The sequence below is a fragment of the Notolepis coatsorum genome (genome assembly GCF_963971535.1).
Source record: "Notolepis coatsorum genome assembly, chromosome: 8".
In the NCBI taxonomy this organism is placed as follows: domain Eukaryota; kingdom Metazoa; phylum Chordata; class Actinopteri; order Aulopiformes; family Paralepididae; genus Notolepis; species Notolepis coatsorum.
This window is the reverse complement of record NC_140172.1, coordinates 73,942,056-73,963,740: the sequence shown is the minus strand read 5'-3', so window position 1 is coordinate 73,963,740 and position 21,685 is coordinate 73,942,056. Positions and strand designations below refer to the sequence as shown.

General features: G+C 43.7%; 1 protein-coding gene across 2 annotated transcripts in view; it reads left to right on the top strand.

The window, feature by feature from the left end:
* acp6 (acid phosphatase 6, lysophosphatidic) overlaps positions 1-21,685 on the top strand; it is a 111,308-nt gene that overhangs the window by 39,744 nt on the left and 49,879 nt on the right. For both annotated transcript variants that reach the window (XM_084320174.1, XM_084320173.1), the window contains exons 4-6: positions 6,237-6,367; positions 17,338-17,417; positions 18,225-18,312. In XM_084320174.1, coding sequence (XP_084176300.1) covers positions 6,237-6,367; positions 17,338-17,417; positions 18,225-18,312 — 299 coding nt within the window. The remainder of the gene's footprint in view (positions 1-6,236; positions 6,368-17,337; positions 17,418-18,224; positions 18,313-21,685) is intronic.

The following is a 21,685-nucleotide window of genomic DNA, read 5'->3' as shown; positions in this document are numbered from 1 at the left end:
CATCCACTACAGGTTTACTAGACACGCCCAGAAACCAAAAAAGGATAGGAAGTATGGCATTTGCCAACTATGCCCCAAAACTATGGAACACACTACCAACACACATCAGAAACGCCAGCTCTATACACATTTTTAAAGGAAAATTAAAAACGTACCTATACAGTCTAGCTTACAAATAGTTATGGCTTGGAAAAACCTGATGGATCCATGAGGCTAGGATAAGCCTTGTGGACCCAACTTTTTAGATGAAGGAACGGGTACATAGGAGACACGCCTCCAGTTTTTCAAAAGTTTTTGACACGCCTCAGCTTCTGAGCTGAAGGCGTGTTTTTGCGGACCTCCCAAACTTTCAAATTTTTTTAGATGAAGGAATGGGTACAATAGGAGACACGCCTCCAGTTTTTCAAACGTTTTTGACACGCCTCAGCTTCTGAGCTGAAGGCGTGTTTTTGCGGACCTCCCAAACTTTCAAACTTTTTAGATGAAGGAATGGGTACAATAGGAGACACGCCTCCAGTTTTTCAAAAGTTTTTGACACGCCTCAGCTTCTGAGCTGAAGGTGTGTTTTTGCGGACCTCCCAAACTTTCAAACTTCTTAGATGAAGGAATGGGTACAATAGGAGACACGCCTACAGTTTTTCAAACGTTTTTGACACGCCTCAGCTTCTGAGCTGAAGGCGTGTTTTTGCGGACCTCCCAAACTTTCAAACTTTAGACTGTTTTCTTTATACGTTTTTCTTTTTCTTTCTTTCTACCACAAGACGCGGCCACTGATGGGTCCATGGGACTTGGATAAGTCCTGTGGACCCAACTCTGGCCACTGACCACATGAGCGAACGGAACGGGTACATACGCACACAATACACGGCCACTGATGGATCCATGGGACTTGGTAAAGCACTATGGACCCAACTATGACCACTGATAAAAACGTAACTACACTAGCATTATAAGACCTAAACATTGCTACCTACCATACAAGTGCATTGGTTTAGTGCACTTCCGGTTGCCACTGAGCGGAAATGTTTGTGCGGACCTGTTCTCCCAAACTGGTAAGCAAATGACTGTTTTTACGTTATTTTCATTTTTACGTTACTATTATTATTATTATTATTATTATTATTATTATTATTATTATTATTATTATTATTATTATTATTATTATTATTATTATTTTTTTTTTTTTTAAACATTGATCTTAACTGATCACTATGACTTTATTGCTTTTATCGTTATATATGCCTATAATTGTGTACAGCACTTTGAGCTACATGACATGTATGAAAGGTGCTTTATAAATACTTACTTACTTACTTACTTACAACAACAACAGCAGCAGCAGCAACAACAACAACAACAACAGCAGCAACTACAACAGCAACAGCAGCAACAGCAGCAACAACAACAACAACAACAGCAGCAGCCGCAACTACAACAGCAGCAAGAGCAACAACAACAACAACAACAACAACAACAACATCAACAACAACAACAGCAGCAAGAGCAGCAACAACAGCAGCAACAGCAGCAACAACAACAGCAAGAGCAGCAACAACAGCAGCAACTGCAGCAACAGCAGCAAGAGCAGCAACAACAACAACAGCAACAACAACAGCAGCAAGAGCAGCAACAACAGCAACAACAACAACAGCAGCAGCAACAGCAGCAAGAGCAGCAACAACAGCAGCAACAACAACAACAACAACAGAAGCTAGCCCAGAGCCTGGTCCTCCAGGCTCAGCATAACCAGCAACAGAACCAAGTCCAGATGGCACCAACCCCGAAGTCTGCGGTGAGCCAGGTTCAGCTGAAGAAGAAGCCAGAGGAGAAAGTGAAGTCCCTTGACGGCAAACAAGGACAACAGCTGAAACAGCAGCAGGCAGCCGCCACCAAGCCACATGTGGCTCAGGTTTCCACGCACCTGCAAAATAAGCTCATGAAGGATGCAGAGCGCAAAGATGACTGCACGGACAAACGGAAGGACAAGGACAAGGACAAGAGAAAGGAGAAAGTGAAGTCCCTTGACGGCAAGATTAAGAAGGAAGAGAACAGTTCTGTATTGGAAGAGAACAGTTCACGTAAGAATATGAAGTCTGAGCATGAAGAGGACCCCTACCACTCTCCTAAACACCAGAAGTCTCTGAAGAGGGAGCGAGATGATGTGACAGGAATCGACTTCAAACCTAAGAAAATCAAGACTAAAAAACGACAAGGTCAAGAAAAGTAAACAGGATGAAGAAGAGGACATCAAGCCCAAGAAGACTAAGAACAAGAAAGGAGTAGTGGTGGATGGAAAAGACAAGTTTGGAGGATCTCAGAGCAGAGACAACTCTGGAAGATCTAAGAGAAAAGACAACTCTGGAAGATCTAGGAGCAAAGAAAAGACTAAAAGATCTAAGTGCAAAGAGAAGACTGGCATATCTAAGAGCACAGAGAATGTACCTCTTCAAGAGCTAAACAAAGAAGATGGCCATGTCTGGTACAAGGTGTATCATAAAAGAAGGAAAGAGAAGACGACATGAGTGGTGCTTGATTCACAAAAGGGAGGTAGGGACCGCACTCTGAATATCGTTGGTTTTTATTTTCAAAGGACACAAAACGTTTTCGGCCATCCACACTGATGAAGGCCGGATGGCCGAAAACGTTTTGTGTCCTTTGAAAATAAAAACCAACGATATTCAGAGTGCGGTCCCTACCTCCCTTTTTTGCATAATTAATATTGGACTACGCACCTGTCTGAGCGCAGTGGTTACCCTTTTCTACCATGGTGCTTGATTCACATCATCATTCCAAGGCACCACCATGGCAAACTCTGGAGTGAGGTGGATTGTGGACTCTCAAGCCCCCCCCCTTTCAGCCCACTTCGGTAGGGTAAAGGGGAGGCTGACCAAGGTCCTGACAAGGTCTTGACTTTGAGAAAAGGAAACACAAACACAAGAATGTGAACATGATGCATTGGTGTATTGATCACGCGACAATAATACCCAATTAAGACCAAGGAATATGCATCATTAAGACATTTAAGTTTATTATGGACTCTTTTTAAGTTATGAATTAATCATCGCTATGAAGATTTATTATTTTGTAACATGGAATGTCCAGAAGACCAGAATATGGACTCGGAATGAACATTATCATATCCATTATGGTGGACTACATGAGCCATGACAGAGCTGCCCCAAGCCCTCAAGACGGCAGCCTCTGGATGGCAAACACGAGCAGGAGCATCAGCCACACCGGTTAAAGAGAGAAAGGTGAGGCTTGGTGAAGATAATGGGGCCGGTAAGGACTGTGCCTTAGCCATTATAGTGGATTACACAGCGCCCAGGAACCCTGGCCACTCGGACGGATCCAGGAAGCCTTTCCAGATGACAAAGGTTCAGTACGAAGTGCCTACTACTGGAGCCAAAAGGAGGATTGCCAGCCGTAAATGAACACTCACCTGGCCATGTTATTTATTTTGTAATTGTGTAAACACAATTAGGGGCCGGTGTAAAGGCCGAATGAGTGCTTTTTGGTTATGGATTATTATTATTATTATTACCAATAGAAGGTTACAATTTATGGGAATGTTACGATTTATAGAAGGTTATGATTTAAGGGAATGTTATGATTCTTTGTAAACCTGTTGGGTGGACTCTGTTGTACTGTGGGTGGATCACCTGCACCTGTCAGGTGATCGGCCACAGCGCGGCGGAGATCATTAAATAGGTGATAGGAATCAGCTGTTGGGCTGTAGCACGGGGAACGCATAATATTTTCTTACCGCTTCGGGACGTTTCCGGATGCTTATAGAACGCTTCGGGAACGCTTTAGAATAGTTTTATCTTAGGAGACACTTTGAGTAATTAGAAGATTAGAACCACGGTTATATGACGCTTAGGATCACTTTGATCACCTCTCCCATGTAACCTATCTTTTCTAAATAAATCGGATATCACGTTCGGTATCTGATAACGGAACTCAAGGTGTGGAGACTAAATACTTACTTACTTACTTACTATTCTTTGGATGAAGCGCGTATGGAATCACTCCCCGACTGCCACAGGAAGCGGGCACAGGCATGTACTATACTTACGATAGGCTGACGTTTATTCTGTTCTGTTTCATATTGTGGGACTACATTAATGACGTTTTCTAGATTAATGATGACAAGTAAATATTAAATCAGACTTCTTATAAAATTATTTCTGAAATATTTCATGCTTGATAAATACAGGCTCTGGTGTCATTTGGAAGTATGGGTAGAAAGTGAAATGATTTTATGAAAAATAAATAATAATTCTCTGCTGCTGTCGGCCTCTTTAGCCACTGGAGCAGGTGAAGGTTTTAGATTAGATTATATTACATTTATTGTCGTTGCAATAAGTACAGCATTAAAGCCCAACCTCTAGGTTAAACCCTACTGATCAATTATGGGTAGTTTACATCATTGGTATATAATTTCATTATTTATTTTTTTCCATTTGACACCGGAAATGCCACTCTGAAAGAGTTAAAAAGGTCCACGCACGAATAACATGCACGCGCGAATCAAAAAAGCTTATCAAACGCCGACGTCACAACAGGACAACAGGTGCATATTAATGAGCCGAATCTAAAAGCTTATCAGACGCTAGCACCTAGCACGGCCGTGACGTCACTTCAGGAAACGTATGCCTTATGTCCGTCCGGGTCATAGTACTAGATCAATGGTGGCTCACTCGGTGCATCACAGTTAGCCTATATCTCCGCCGTCCCTGCTACACGCAGTCGGGACCACTACACTCACTGACGTTAGCCTATAGCCCGCCGTCCCTGCAGGTGGTTCTCTCCTCTTTGTGTGCCCCCGTCCCCGCGGAGGAGCTTGTGGACTCGACAACAGCGGCGGCCGCAGGGCGCCGGAGCCCGCAGCGCTAGTTAGCTCATAGCTATCGTGTAACACTAGCCTTTACGGGCTCGAGCACGCTACGGCTGCCGCCGCCGTCGCGTCCATGGGCCCCCCGGCAGGGCATCCGTGGGGACTGGGTGTACAGAGAGGAGAGAACCATTTTGGGTCGGCCGTTCATGCCGGCCAGCGAGCCGGATGTCGGGATATGTTGTTAGCACAATAGCTACCAAGCTAAGCTATGTTATCTACTAACGTTATAAACACTATGTGTACAACGACACAATGATTTACATTATTACAAATATGGTAACGTGGTTGTGGCTTTTACAAATAGTGGTTAGCTTTAGAGATGGATGGATGGCTATAATCACGGAGCAATAGTGAGGTGAAACAGATACATTTCCATTCGGCTAGTAGTAGCAAGCATAATATCTATGGTAGCAAGGCTCTCTGCCTGCCACTAGCTGTGTGACTCTCAGCGCCCCCTGGTGAGCCCCCTGTTGTCCTGCACCTGTTGTGACGACATTACATGCGCACGTTATGAACCATTGATTAAAATATGCACGTGCGTGGTGATTGTGTTGGGCAGACAAAATGTTTGATAAAAACGCTAAAACTGGGTCAATTTCAATACTTTTTTTTCCCCTTCTTCATGAAAACCACTGTTGGCCTAGTCCACATTGTTTATTGAACAAAAATACAACGTGGAGGTTGACCTTTAAGTTGGGATCTAACCAGAGTGCAAAGGAACAGTAAAGTGCATAAAAGTACACAGTGTAATGTGGAGTATATATGACGAAGTGTGTACAGTGTTATTATACATTGTTATCATACAGTGTGAGATGAAGTGCCTTGCTCAAAGGCTAGTGTGGGAGGCTGGTGGATGGAAGCGTTTCCCTGGTGCACACTTTATATGTATTTATTATTCAAATGAATACATTTATTGTGAGCAATTGTTTTTATATTTTACATATAAATATGACGACTGATCAGAATGGAATTAGCCTTCAATAAACACTTACCGTAAGCTGACGCTGGGCATTTATTTGAAAACGAATATTCGGGGCCCAATGATTTTGTGTGTGTGCACCTTTCATGATGAAGTAGAGGTACTGATTGGCTCCTGTTTGTCTGGTCCTGTAGGGAGGCACTGATTGGCTCCTGTTTGTCTGGTCCTGTAGGGAGGCACTGATTGGCTCCTGTTTGTGTGGTCCTGTAGGGAGTCACTGATTGGCTCCTGTTGGTTTGGTCCTGCAGGGAGGCACTGATTGGCTCCTGTTTGTCTGGTCCTGTAGGGAGGCACTGATTGGCTCCTGTTTGTCTGGTCCTGCAGGGAGGTACTGATTGGCTCCTGTTTGTCCTGTAGGGAGGCACGTACCCCGGTCAGCTGACCACAGTTGGGATGCAGCAGCTGTACGAGCTGGGAGAGAGACTCAGGAGGAGATACATACAGGAGACGGCCTTCCTCAACGCCTCCTTCAGCCCAGCTGAGGTCTAGTAAGTGAGAGTTCAGATTTTTTTGGAACCGCAAGCCCCTATTCTCTACTTACCAATGGTATTGTCGATCAGTCCTCTCGGCACAATCCATGGTGTTTTTCATACTGTATACCGTACAGTTCTGCGTAGTTAGCCACAAACTAATGCAAAGTCAATGGGGGGATGGGTACCTTTCACATTTGAACCGATACCGGTACCTGTGAATCGATACCGGTACCCAACGGTACCTTTTTTCGGTACTTTAGTCTCAAGAAATTTTATTTACCTACCTCAGTCGTAAAAAATAAAATCCAAACTTCAAATAACTACAATTTCGACAGTTTTCGGCTTGTCATTGCTCCGACTGCTTTGTTGTTGAATCAAGTCAAATCCTAGGTAAGCATATATTGTGCGTGTGAACGTTGACATGAAAAAAAAGTAAAAAGAAAAATTCATATTTTTTGGTTTCTCACTTGATTCGATACTCGGTAGTACCGACGTGTTTCGGTTCGGTACCTCAAAAGTACCGAATTCGGTACCCATCCCTATCAAGCGCCTGTTTGTGCAAGCCGACTAAATGCAATTGAAATCTAATCTTTGTTACGTTCAGTTAGCTTACACAGAAAGGAACTTTACCCCATTGACTTTGCATTACTTAGTTAGTGTAGGATATCATGAAGAACGTGTTCAGTCAACCGAGATCCTTTATTGGGGATTGGAACACGGATATGCAACAAAAAGATGCACCCGTCTTCAAATCCTACAATAGGTTTTGTGATCTGCACGGCCTCAGCCAGCTAATCACACAAACCACACGTGTGTGTGTCAACTCAGACTACCATTGACCTCATCCTGACCTCTGACAAGTCCAAGATCGCCAATAAACGGGTGATAGCATGCGGGTTAAGTGATCATTATATGATATTCTGTACCCGCAAAAAGCTAAAACAAAAGGCTGGCTGTCACAAAACAGTCACATCTAGAGACCTCAAAACCTACTCTAGCGAGGCCTTTAAGCTTGAACTGGAGGGTCTGGACTGGTCAGATGAGCTCAATGGTACACTGGTTGAAGAAACATGGCTTGGCTTCAAAACCAAATTTTCAACGATACTAAACAACATGGCCCCCCTAAGAACCACCAGGGTAAAAGATCGCGCAGAGCCGTGGATGCATGCTGAAATACTGACCGCTATGAAAACCAGAGACAAAAAATTTTCTGAGTTTCGTAAAAGTCAGTCAAAGCTTACTATAAGCATGAGCAGTGAACTCCAAGCCCACGTGACTGAACTCAAACTGGAAAGAAACAGACTAAGAAATGATGTAAACTCCATGATCAAAACAGCAAAAAAAAATCATCAATGACAAAACCGAGGAAAACAAAAACAAACCACGTGAACTTCGGAAATTACTCGATAACCAACTAGGCTGCAGTAAAAAACTTAAAACCAGATTCTCAAACATAAACATAAAGACGGACAACACGCTCATCACAGAAAAGCTGGATGTAGCCAATTACTTAAATAGTTTCTTCACAAACATAGCCACAACACTGGTAAACAAACTACCCTCCCACGCAGGGCATTATGGGGTAGAACACATAGTAGCATACTACAAGAACCTAGGGGTCCACAAAGACTACTTCAAACTGGAAATGGTAACAACAGATGAGGTACTCAAAAAACTGAGCGCCCTCCAACCTAACAAGGCCACTGGTCATGACAACATCCCCTCCAAATTCCTCAGAGACTCAGCAGCCGCCATCACCCCAGTCATCACACACATAATAAACCTCTCCATAAAACAGGGACACGTCCCCAAGGACTTCAAAATTGCGAGAGTAACCCCTCTGCACAAAAAAGGCAGTAAATTAGACCCAGGCAACTACCGCCCTGTTTCTATCCTTACCTCCATCTCGAAAGTCATGGAATTTTTTTTATACGAACAGGTCGAAAAATACCTTGCGGAAAAAAATCTAATCTACGAATTCCAATCTGGCTTCAGAACATCCCACTCCACTGACACATAAATCAAATCAAATTTATTTATAGGGCCCGACAACACACGTTAATGTCCCCATGGGCCGTACAGGTCTTCTTTAAACAAGTCAAGAAGAAAACATAACAATAAGTCAAGAACAGAACAAGAACACCATAAGGTCCAAACATTTTTAGATGAATGCAAATAAATGAAAGAATGCAAGCACTCCCAGACATACCCCACGCGAAGGTAAGGAAAAACTCACTAAAACCTAACGATAGGGAAAAAAGCTCCACAGGCAGTGTGGAGGAGAGAAACCTTAGAAGGGCCATTCAAGGGGGGATCTCCCTTCTTAGATGTTGGTGATAGTAGTGTTGCAGACGGACAGTTGGTAAGCATGCACTCATGTGTGTGGTGAAACAGATGAGTGCATGCAATAGCAACTGTACATTTTGAAAGATTAAAGATAGAGCTAATAGCGATAGCAACTGAACATTTTGAAAGATTAAAGATAGAGTTGATAGCGGATCTATTTGAGGCACAGGGGCGGCGCAAAGAGGGTCACGTCCTCCCCGTCTTAGTCACGGGACATTCAACACTCCGGTCGTTGCTCAGGGACAGCCGGAGACAGGGAGATAGGGGGTGGCGCAGAGAGGGTCGCGAACTCCCCGACATCATCACGGGATATCCGGCACTCCGGTCACCACTACGAGACCTCCGGAGACAGGGGGGCACGCAGAGGGGGTCGCAATCTCCCGGCCTTCGTCAAGGGACGTCCAACACTCCGGTCAACACTCCAGGACAGCAAGTCATAGGGAGACAGGGAGACGGGAAGGCGTTAGACAGCTCATGAGATTGTAGTAGGCGGACATAGCAATAGATACAAGTGGTAGGCATATATGTGAATGGAGTAGATATATGAAGTAAGCGTATTATGTGAATAGAATAGAAGTACTTAACCCAGCAATGAAACCGCGTTGACTGTTAATCTGTTAACAGTCTGTTAATACTGTTAATCAGTTGACAGGACCACGGACAGACGGCGGTGAATAACTGATCCAAGGCCTCGGAGGTGCATGTAGAGCAGTCACTACAATCTTGGCCAAGACCCCGAGGCATCCATCACCTTAGTCAGCGCCAGGAGACGGGCACTCAGAGAGAAGGGGGAGGGAGGGGGGGGAAGGGGGGGGGGGAAGAGGGGGGGGGGGGAAGAATTAGAGAGTTCCCATGTTTGTGGTGCTGCAAAGGAGCAGACATGTAGTACCCTGTAGTGCCATGTAGTACCCTGTAGTGCCATGTAGTACCCTATAGTACCCCGTAGTGCCATGTAGTACCCTGTAGTGCCATGTAGTACCCTGTAGTGCCCTGTGGTACCCTGTAGTGCCATGTAGTGCCATGTAGAGCCATGTAGTACCCTGTAGTGCCATGCAGTACCATGTAGTACTCTGTGGTACCATGTAGTACCCTGTACCCTAACTAAACTACCCTATAGTAAACTACCCAGTGGTACCATGTAGTACCCTGTACCATAACTAAACTACACAGATTAATCTAAAGGTCAGTCCCCGACCAGGTGAGATCAAGGTAGGTTGAAGGAGAGAGAGAAAAGATGAGTCTTAAGCAGGGATTTAAAAGCTTCGACAGAGCAGGCGCCCCTGATGACGGCAGGTAATTTGTTCCACAGGTAGGGAGCGCGGTAGACAAAGGCTCTGTGGCCGGCGGATTTCTTTTTAACATGCCTTCTCTATTTAAACGACCACATCAAACAAGAGGTGGACGCGGGCAAATACTGCGGCATGGTCATGCTGGACCTACAAAAGGCCTTCGACACTGTCAATCACACCATTCTGATTGACAAGCTAAAAGCAATTGGTTTTGATAGTCTATCAGTGAGCTGGATGCAATCCTACCTGGAGGGGAGAGAGCAGATGGTGGAGGTAAACGGTACCCTATCCCCCCCCCTCACAGTAAGCTGTGGTGTTCCACAAGGAAGCATACTAGGTCCGCTACTGTTCCTAATTTATGCAAATGACATGTCGTCAGCTTGTGACTGCAACTTGTTCCTGTTTGCGGACGACTCAGCCCTGCTGGTCTCTGACAAGAACAAGTTACAGGTTGAAAAAACCCTCAGCTCAGAACTAGGCAAAATCTGCATATGGCTCGCTGATAACAAACTATCATTACACATGGGCAAAACAGAGTCCATTCTCTTCGGTTCAAATAACAAACTCAGCAAGACCGACGGCTTCTCAGTTACAGTGGGTGACAATATTGTCACAAGGAAAGAAGATATTACCTACCTGGGTTCCATCCTAGAGGCAAATCTTTCCTGTGACAAAATGGCATCCAATGTAATAAAAAAAGTCAACCAACGAACTCGATTCTTGTACCGGATCTCCTCACTGGTAAACAAGAATACCCTGAAGACTCTGGCAGGAGCACTCATTCAAGGGTACTACGACTATGCTTGCACCTCATGGTACCAAAGCACCTCAAAGGCGCTAAAAACAAAATTACAAACATCTCAAAACAAACTGGTCAGACTACTGCTTGACCTTACTCCTAGAACCCACCTCACCCCTGCCCACTTTGACAACCTAGGATGGCTTAGAGTAGACGACAGAGTACAGCAACTTGCAATGGGCCTGGTCTACAAGATACCTGGTCTACAAGATACACTACACGACCAAGGTACCCATGTACATGTCAAAATACTTCCCAAAGGTCAGTGAATACCACAATCACAACACCAGAGGGAGCTCCACAAATCATGTTAAACCCAGATTCGGCTCAAACAAGGGACTAAACACGTTTCGCAATTATGCCACATCAATGTGGAACGCCCTACCCAAAGCTGTAAAGGAATGTGAATCACTACCCACTTTCAAAAACACTCTAAAAAAACACCTAAGGGAGACTGCAACTCGAAACTGGCCCCTGTAAATGTCCGAACACAACCCCCTCCAATGTACAGTAAATTACCAAGTATGGTCTTGTCAATATTCCAATGTACAGTTTTGTTTGTACAGTGTCCCCCACCCACCCCTTTTTACTAGACTTCACTCAGGTGTATTATTGATGCTCTCATTGATACTATGTTTGTTTCTGGTGTGTGTGTGTGTGTGTGTGTGTGTGTGTGTGTGTGTGTGTGTGTGTGTGTGTGTGTGTGTGTGTGTGTGTGTGTGTGTGTGTGTGTGTGTGTGTGTGTGTGTGTGTGTGTGTGTGTGTGTGTGTGTGTGTGTGTGTGTGTGTGTGTGTGTGTGTGTGTGTGTGTGTGTGTGTGTGTGTGTGTGTGTGTGTGTGTGTGTGTGTGTGTGTGTGTGTGTGTGTGTGTGTGTGTGTGTGTGTGTGTGTGTGTGTGTGTGTGTGTGTGTGAGATATATAGAGAGAGGGGGGTGAGAGAGATGAGGAAGGGGCAAAAGAGAAAAAGAGCTGGGAGAGTGTGTGTGTGAGGGAGAGAGGGGGGTGTGTGATTAATCAGCCCTTGTGTGTGTGAATGTAACAAGTTCCTAACGTTTTCTTTCCCCTATTATTTCATGCACACTTTATTCATTGTTTTAAATTATTATTTTCTTAAGTTATTTTGTGCATCACTCTGTTTTGAATTTGATGCAAATTTGCAATGCATGAGGGTCATCCTTTTGTGTTAAATGGCTGCACAAAGCAAGCATTTGTTGACTCGCATGTTGATAAGAGTATTAAAACTTGGAACTTGAAAAAGATCTGTTTAAGGTAATAAAAAAAAATTTTAAATAAAAAATGCGATTAATTTGCGATTAATCGTGAGTTAACTATGGACAATCATGCGATTAATCGAGTTAAATATTTTAATCGTTTGACAGCACTAATAGTTATACGTTCAATAACATCAGCGTATTTACCGGACCATATCAAGGCAAGCAATACTCTATTCATATCTCAGTTCCTTTCTTTGCTCAGAGCGTGCTGAGTTGTCCCATTCTGCGGTCTGTTAATAAAGTTTTCAATCAGACAAGTGTATAGAACGAAGGGCTTTTATTATAACATTCGTTGCAGACAGTAAAATCATTATGTCTCGTTTAGTACTCCTGAAGAGCGATGGTAGTCCACTCCGGCGGAGAGTTAAAGCTAACGTTATTAGCCGTGTTGTGATGAGCTGACATTCAGGACGTAAAAAACGTGTGACGCGTCTCTTCTGACCAATCAGTGGTCTGCAATGTTTCACGTGACTTTTCTGGTACCCAATAGGGTCGCTTGGAACCTCGATGGAGGAGTAGAGTATATCTGCAGAGCCGCAAGCCCAACGAGAGGAGGGTAATTTATTATTATTATTATAAAAAACAGCGGTGACGCGGTATTCAGCCTACTCTGCGGTGGCCGTGATGTAACAGCGATACCGCGGTAATGCGGTAATCGCGGCAGCTCTACCTGCACCCTGAATCCCATTCCAACTGCCCTGCTCAAGTCATACATAACACATATACAAATAAAGTTATTATTATACATCCCCAGCATCAGCCCAATCATCACCCAGGCTGTTAACCTCTCCCTTCAAACTGGCCATATCCCATCTGCCCTCAAAGTTGCCATCATCCATCCCCTCTTCAAGAAGCCCACCCTGGACCCCGAGGTTCTTGCCAACTACAGGCCCATTGCAAACCTTGCCGTCTTATCCAAGGTATTGGAAAAGGTAGTTGCCTCCCAGCTCCAGGACCACCTTAAATATAACACTCTGTTTAAGAAGTTCCAGTCAGGCTTTCGATCAGCCCATAGCACAAACAGCTCTGCTCAGGGTGACGAATGACCTGCTAATGACCGCTGAAGCAGGATCACCATCACTCCTGGAGCGTCTCCACAACCCTGTTGGACTGTCGGACCATGCACTGCAGTGGTTCCAGTCCTACCTCTTAGGCAGGACTGAATATGTCTCACTGGGATGATACAAGTCCAGGCTGCTCGCTGTCACCTGTGGTGTTCCGCAGGGGTCGGTTCTTGGTCCCATCTTCTTCATTACCTACATGCTCCCCCTCGTCGTGTCGGCAGACATGGAATGTCCTTCCACTGTTATGCATATGACACACAACTCTACATAAAAACTGCCCCTCTGCAGCTCTGTCATGCCTCACCACCTGTCTTGAGGAGATAAAGGCATGGATGAACAGCAACTTCCTCCAACTAAACAGCAAAAAAACCGAGGCACTTCTCACTTCCAGGTTCAGTCTTCATCTTCACCCATATCCCATCTCACCTTTGACGCCCAGGTCATCCCCCTCTCCCCCTTAGTCACAAATCTGGCTGTTCGGTTTGACTCCCACCTGACCTTCAACATCCACATAAAACACCTCTGTAAGACCTCATTCTATCACCTAAGAAATATCTCCAAACTCTGTCCCACTTTAACCTTGTTAGACGCAGAAAAGCTTGTCCATGCCGTTGTCTTCTCAAGACTGGACTACTCTAACGGACTCTTCATCGAGATTCCTGGCAAGAGCACCCAAAAGCTGCAATACTCTGCACCATGGGGGACCGAGCCTTCTGCTCGGCTGCACCACACCTTCTGCTCGGCTGCATGAGGCGTTGTCTAATGTTATCTAGCTACTCATAGCTCCTGATATCAACGTCTGATATAATCAGTTTGGCACTCTATTTCGCAGGTGCTGGCTAGCGCTGGCTAACTGGCTATCGTTATGAGAGCTAACGTTGCTACCTACTGTACCCGGCGCTGCTAACTGGCTATCGTTATGAGAGCTAACGTTGCTACCTACTGTACCTGGCGCTGCTAACTGGCTATCGTTATGAGCGCTAACGTTGCTACCTATATGTACCTGGCGCTGCTAACTGGCTATCGTTATGAGAGCTAACGTTGCTACCTACTGTACCCGGCGCTGCTAACTGGCTATCGTTAAGAGAGCTAACGTTGCTACCTATATATACCTGGCGCTGCTAACTGGCTATCGTTATGAGAGCTAACGTTGCTACCTACTGTACCCGGCGCTGCTAACTGGCTATCGTTATGAGAGCTAACGTTGCTACCTACTGTACCCGGCGCTGCTAACTGGCTATCGTTATGAGAGCTAACGTTGCTACCTACTGTACCCGGTGCTGCTAACTGGCTATCGTTATGAGAGTTAACGTTGCTACCTACTGTACCCGGCGCTGGCTAACTGGCTATCGTTATGAGAGCTAACGTTGCTACCTACTGTACCCGGCGCTGCTAACTGGCTATCGTTATGAGAGCTAACGTTGCTACCTACTGTACCCGGCGATGGCTAACTGGCTATCGTTATGACAGCAACGTTGCTACCTACTGTACCCGGCGCTGGCTAACTGGCTATCGTTCCTGTTTAAACAAATGTTAATAAATGGGAGCTTCCTCAAACAGCCATCTCTTTCCCGACAATCCCCTCTGTGCACGAACCCTTACATATGGTAATTAAACATTAAAACACCTGCGGCTTATAGTCCAGTGCGGCTTATATATGTACACATCATTCAATTTAGCTGCTGCGGCTTATATTCAGGTGCGGTTTATAGTGCGAAAAGTACGGTAATTCAATAAACGCGTAATTTTTCGCCTGATTATCGAATCTGCCTGAAATCAATGCTAGATCATCATTATTATCCTTCCTCGTGCAAGCATGCAATGTGGTTTTTAGACCGGCGTGTGTCCCCCCCCCCCCCCCCCCTCCTGCACCCAACGGAAAACAGCCACACACACACAGAGACGGCGTCGATCGGGGTAGAAATAAATATCAGATTAACGATCAAATTTATATATAGTGTTCTTACCTTGTATCTGATGTAATGCAAAAGAAATAATCCAATTATCTGATCGCCATTCCAGTTATCCACAGCGATCCTGTCTTCGACGTTGTTGGGCATTGCACAATAACGGGCGGGCGGGGTCAGTTGTCCAAACCATTCCTACAAGCGTGTGTTTTACCGAGTCTTTAGGACCCGCCCCCACGCCGCAGCTCGCTAGAGAAAAGAAACTACCCCGTTCCTAATGGAGTGCAATAATGGCCGAGGGCGGTATAAGACCGTCTGCCAGCTCAGACACACTCAGAACAGTATGCACAAGGTGCCCCGCTGAATTATGAATGGCAATAGCGATTAGTGTTGTCGAAAATATCGAAAAATCGATGCATATCGATTCTGAATATTTAAAACTGTTTCAATGCTCATTTCCCGAAATATCGATATTTAATTATTCATAAATTTTTTTTTAATAAAAATGTGTATAAGGAAGTTGCATTGTTCATTTCAATACCTGTAATAGTACAGTAGTCCACACACACACGTGCATTCAGTTAAGTCGGAATATGACTGTAATACAAACAGTTCAGTTTGTCAGGTACATGCAACACAGATTAGTGTTTACATCTGTCTGCTTGAGAAAATACCATGTTCTGCAATAAAAATGATTGAAGTGAGATGAACAGTTATTTTTAAATGTGGGATCTAAAGATAAACAAATAGTTTTAAAAGTGTTATATTTATCTTCTCTTATAGTACCAGAGAGAAGCTGAGGAGAATCAACCAGCAACAAAAGAAAAAAAAAAGAATAATAATAATAATTTACATTTTAAGATTGAACCTTTTTCCCTGTGGTATCGAAAATGGTATCGAATATCGATACTTAGGTATCGTATCGAAATTTGAAATTCCAGTATTGTGACAACACTAATGGCGATTAAAAGAAATACCGTGAGAAAAACGTAGATCTACGTTTCCGGCACTCAACGGTTGGGCGACAGAAACGTAGTTCTACATTAACGGCACCGGATGTGTTAAGAGGTTAACTTGTTTTATTTTTATTTAATTTTTATTCTGTATTTAATTTTATTATTATTAACTCATTCACTGCCAGCTATTACCCTCATCCTGTTCTAGCTAGGCCACGCTTTAAAAGATAGCAGTGCATCACCTTGTTTGTAGAGCTATATCTATATTCTATATTATACCTATGGATACAATACTATGGTCATTTGACAGTAACTATCTTCTGTCCAAGATGCAAAAAACAATACATTTTTTCATGAATACGTTCACGCGTTATCCCGTGGTGAATATAAGTATAGTTTCGGAGTGATCCGGACTAATTCCTGGGAGGCTGAGTTATAGGGCGCAACGTGAATTCTACTAAAAGCATTGTTGTTTCATCCCTGGACACGCTACTTGTAAAAACAGGAAGCTAGGGAGGGACTTGTCGTGGATATTGATTGGCATTTATAGTAGCCAATAGTGCTGAACGTGCATTACGGTCAACCAATTAGCTAGCAATCTAATGTTAGCAACATAGGTTAGCAACATTACGCAACATATTCCGGTTTCTGATGTATGGATTTCAGGATTCACCTTCATCAGGGCGCATTGTACATATGTCTATACCGAACAACTGTGACCTCTTTTTCTTCTTCTAAATTCATGCTATATTATGTTATTATGTTATTTGATACTATCTTGTCTAGCACAGTCTCTGGAGCGTAACAGTAAGAAGCATTTTGTATGAAAGTATTCTGTACTTCTGTATGACAACTATTAAAGAACTTGAACTTGAATCAGTATAGTAGGATTTCAGGATTCACCTTCATCAGTATAGAATGATATATTCTGGATTTCAGGATTCACCTTCATCAGTATAGAATTATATATTCTGGATTTCAGGATTCACCTTCATCAGTATAGAATGATATATTTGGGAAATGAACATTGTTAGAGAAGGAAGCTGGGAGCAAACAGAGAGCCATCCCTCAAAAATATTTCTCACACTACATATCCTACCACACAGCCCCTTATGGCCACCATTACCAGTGTGTAGATAGATAGGCAGTGAGAGAGGGATAGAAAGAGAGGTTAGAGAGAGGTTGAGGAAGGTCGACCTTCCTCAACAGAAGGTTAACCTTCTGTAGTGTGGCAGTGAAAGGGTTAATACATTGCAAATTGTGAGTTCAGCACAAAGAATATGGGCCTAAACGCTCCCCACTATTTTCAGGTTGGCTGCCTCTCATGACCTAGTATGTCTTCTCTCCTAGTGTGCGCTCCACTAACATTGTGAGGACCATCGAATCTGCCAAATGCCTGGTGGCGGGGCTGTTCCAGCAGAACCAGACAGGTAGGAGACTCGTTGGCAAATCCATGTCAGCGTTTGTTTTTTTTAGGCCACCGAGGTGCCAGATGGGGGGGCGGGCGGGTGTCGCCACACAGGAAGTAAGACGTATGAATCATCCTGATGTTGTAAAGCTCACCCGTTTAGTCGAGTCAAGCAGGTTAAACACAATTATTTGTAAATACAATTGATGAAGGGTTTTATACCGAAATATTATGAATAAAATTGTTTTAAAGTTACCATTTTGTAAGAAAAAATACAATAGCTAATAACTTCTACAATATTCTTTAATGAGGTTTAAAGCCCCAATCTGTGATTTTCATCTCTAGATGGAACTGTCTTAACTCGGTGTCAATTTGACCATATAGATCCGTTTTTCTCCAGTGTTTACAGACCAACATGAACAAACCTTGTACAGCCACAAAATACAGTGATTACAAAAACGTATATTTACCTGTTGTCTAGTGTCCTTGTATCAAGAGCTCAGCCAGGGCCTGTGTCTGTGTTGTGGGAGCCAGGCCCTGTGTCTGTGTTGTGGGAGCCTGTCTGTGTTGTGGGAGCCAGGCCCTGTGTCTGTGTTGTGGGAGCCAGGCCCTGTGTCTGTGTTGTGGGGGCCATGCCATGTGTCTGTGTTGTGGGGGCCAGACCCTGTGTCTGTGTTGTGGGGGCCATTCCTTGTGTCTGTGTTGTGGGAGCCAGGCCCTGTGTCTGTGTTGTGGGAGCCAGGCCCTGTCTATGTTGTGGATCTTATGCCTGCTGTCGTTTCTCTCCCCTGATGTTCTCTCTCTCTCTCCGCTCCTCTTCCTCTTGAAGAGGTGGTTCCCATAGTAACAACAGAGGCAGAGAATGAAATCCTGTATCCCAACTACCATGGGTGCAAACTCCTCAAACGCCTCGTACAGTAAGTGGAGTATTCTCATGCCGTCCGTTCAGTATTTATTTCATTCGTTTGTTCATTCGTTCATTCATTAGTTTGTTTGCTTGTTTGTTCAGTCATTCATTCATTAGTTTGTTCAGTCATTCATTCATTAGTTTGTTCAGTCATTAATTCATTAGTTTGTTCACTCATTAATTTATTTGTTTGTTCATTCATTCATTAGTTTGTTCAGTCATTCATTACTTGTTTGTTCAGTCATTCATTCATTTATTTGTTCACTCATTCATTCATTAGTTTGTTCACTCATTCATTCACTAGTTTGTTCACTCATTCATTCATTAGTTTGTTCACTCATTCATTCATTAATTTGTTCATTCATTCATGACTGAACCTTTATGTAGACTGAGGAAGCCGACCTTTATGTAGACTGAGGAAGCTGACCTTTATGTAGACTGAGGAAGCTGACCTTTATGTAGACTGAGGAAGCTGACTAAGAGGAAGCTTGTCAGATAAACCAAACCAAAGAAACGGAAGAATATAAAATGTATATTATGTAACACAAACAAATGAATAAAAGTGGATATCTATCAATCATAGAAAAACAAAACAAATGAAACCAGATATTGTGAATATGTGACAAGTTCATCCTGAAAACCAAATATTTGTAACTAACCAGGAGCTTGAAGCAGCAGAAATGGGATGTCCTGTAAGGGGGAATTACCTATTTCAAGCCCCGCCCTCTTTTCTTGATCCTCCAATCACAACAAGAGCTCAAGGTGACTTTTACAGGTGATTTATCAAAACACGTGAAGCAATGAAATCGTCCCGTCTATAGTCACCTTTTAGTTCTTGAAAGAAGATGGATGTAGCAAGGCTTTAAAACCGGCTTCGCACAGGTTTCCGGTTTGACAGCAATATGTAGGAGGCGCGTTTGGTTACAGCTCCGCTCCCGTCAACGTTAATTTCGTTTAAAAACCTTATTTGAACAACACTAATGAAATTAAACCACATCGTATATATTAAATAAGACCTTCTACTAACTATATCAAAAGAAATAAAGATTCAACATGGAACCTAAGGACAAGAAAAAGAGTGGAAAGAAACTCTGAATAGACAGTACAACGGCGCAAGTCATGACACGCTCTTCGAAGGATACAGCAGCCGCCAGTACAACAGTACCGTTGTTGACTAGCCCCGTCGGGGAGACGGTAGCGAATAACATACCGGGACCGACGACGACTAGCCCCGAGAGGGTGACAGCAGACGACGATATAACGGTAACGGCGGGGACAAACACCGTGAGAGAGAAAGCAGGGGAATTGGAGAAGAGAATTTCCGTTAAATCCACCGTGTCCCCCAATGCTCCTACAACCTCAACTGATACAAGCGGGGAAGTTACACAACCCGATTTCAAGTCTCTGACTAGCCTGATAAAGGATCAGATACAAGCAGGGAAGGATCAGATGGACGCTTTCAAATTACACATTGACGAATTCAAAGTACACATCGATGCTAAATTCGAAGAGGTTATAAAAGCGGCCGCGGAACAGGCCGGGCGAATCACTGCAGTGGAGAACACGGTGCTAGGAATTACATTGAAAGTACAAGAGAACGAGAAGACTGTTAACGATGGATTCACAGAGGTAGCGGAGGAGATAAAACGGGTGGAAAAAGCGCTTCGGAAGAAAATACAAGACCTCGAAAAGGAAGCAATGGAGAGGCGGCTCGAGACCGAACGCTACTACCGTAGAAATAATATCTGTATTGTGGGATTGGATGAATCGGTCAATTGCACAGACGACTTATTTCCAACTGTGTTAGCAGGAATTCTAGGTACACATATCCTACCCACAGCGCCGTTAGTGGACCAATGTTACAGAGTCGGTACACGAGACCAAAAAGTCAACGGGACGAGGGTTATCATTGCTACTCTGCGCAAGACAGAAATAAGAGATGCGATCATCAGAGGGGCACGCAATCAATGGGGGAAACTGAAATATGGTGACAAACCAGTGTTTTTCTACGAGGATCTATGCAAGGAGGCCATTGCTCTACGTGTCCCCTACAAAGATGTGCTGCAGAGATTATACAAGAGAAATCTTATGCAAAGCCTTCGGTACCCAGCCCTTCTATCCATCTTGGGGGAAGATGGTAATAGGCTCGGATTACGCTCGCCTAAAGACGCTGATGAATACATGAAGCAACATGAAACTGGTTCCCCGGGGCCGGTCGCAACATAGGCTCGAATCAGAAGATAAGCCTAATCATCTCTCTTTTTCTAAATTTTTTTACTCTTTGTATTTTATTATTTTTATTAGAATGACTTTACCACGGCTCAACAAAAGCAACAGCTGATATGCATGTTGGCAACACTGAGGCACAAAGTGTTTAATACGGATCGATATGCATTATATTTATAGACTTCTGGTCTCTGAGGAGGCAATAATCCAATATTGACATTGGGAACACTCTGGAATATTCTGGACTCTTCTCTCGACTACTCGGGGCACAATGGAATATGCTGGAAAACACTAGTAGGTCATAACTCCTGGGCAGGAAGATCATTCTGGAACATAACAGCAGTGTTTACGAATTTACAAGGGTATTCTATAACCTTCTAGAACATAGGTGTCAAACTCATGGCCCGCGGGCCAAATGCGGCCCGCCACGTCATTTGATGTGGCCCCCCAAGAGCTCTGGTAAAACATTTTTCTTTTTTCTTTTTTGTATACATTAATCTTGGGTTAAAAAATAGCGGCGTTAAAATAATTGTGGGTTAATGCGTTAATAAAGCTTTGACAGCCTTAGTTATTACACATTCTTACACATACATGTGTGTTGAACATCTGAGGTATTGATGAAGTAACAAAGGAAAAAAGCCAAAAGCACTTACTCCTCAGACATTCTTTGACAATTTTAGAGCCCAAAATACAAAAAAGATCCAGGCGGAATAGGTAACAAAGGGTTGAAGAAATATTGTCTGAACTGTCTGATGCAAGCTGGCTGTGTGACATAACCGAGCATCTCGCTCAATTGAATAAGAAGCTGTAGGGACGCAAACAAGTCCCACCCAAAACTTGACCAATATAGTTGTGAACTGAGACAACCCTTATTTTGTTATTTTTGAGTACAGTTACAGTTGTGTGTTCATGCAGACACATAATAGCAATTTCATTACGAATTGAAAATGGGGGACCCTGATGTAAACAAGTCGAAAGTCTTTCTCTGGTCTGCATCCCCTTAACAATTGTGTGTATTGTACTGTACTGTACCCATTCTGCAATCTGTTAATTAATTAAGCATTACATCACACGCAGGAGTGGTTTGTGACCAATAAACCATGCCTAGGGGTGGTTGTTAGGCCCGAGGCGCAGCCGAGGGTCGTTAGACCCCCCTA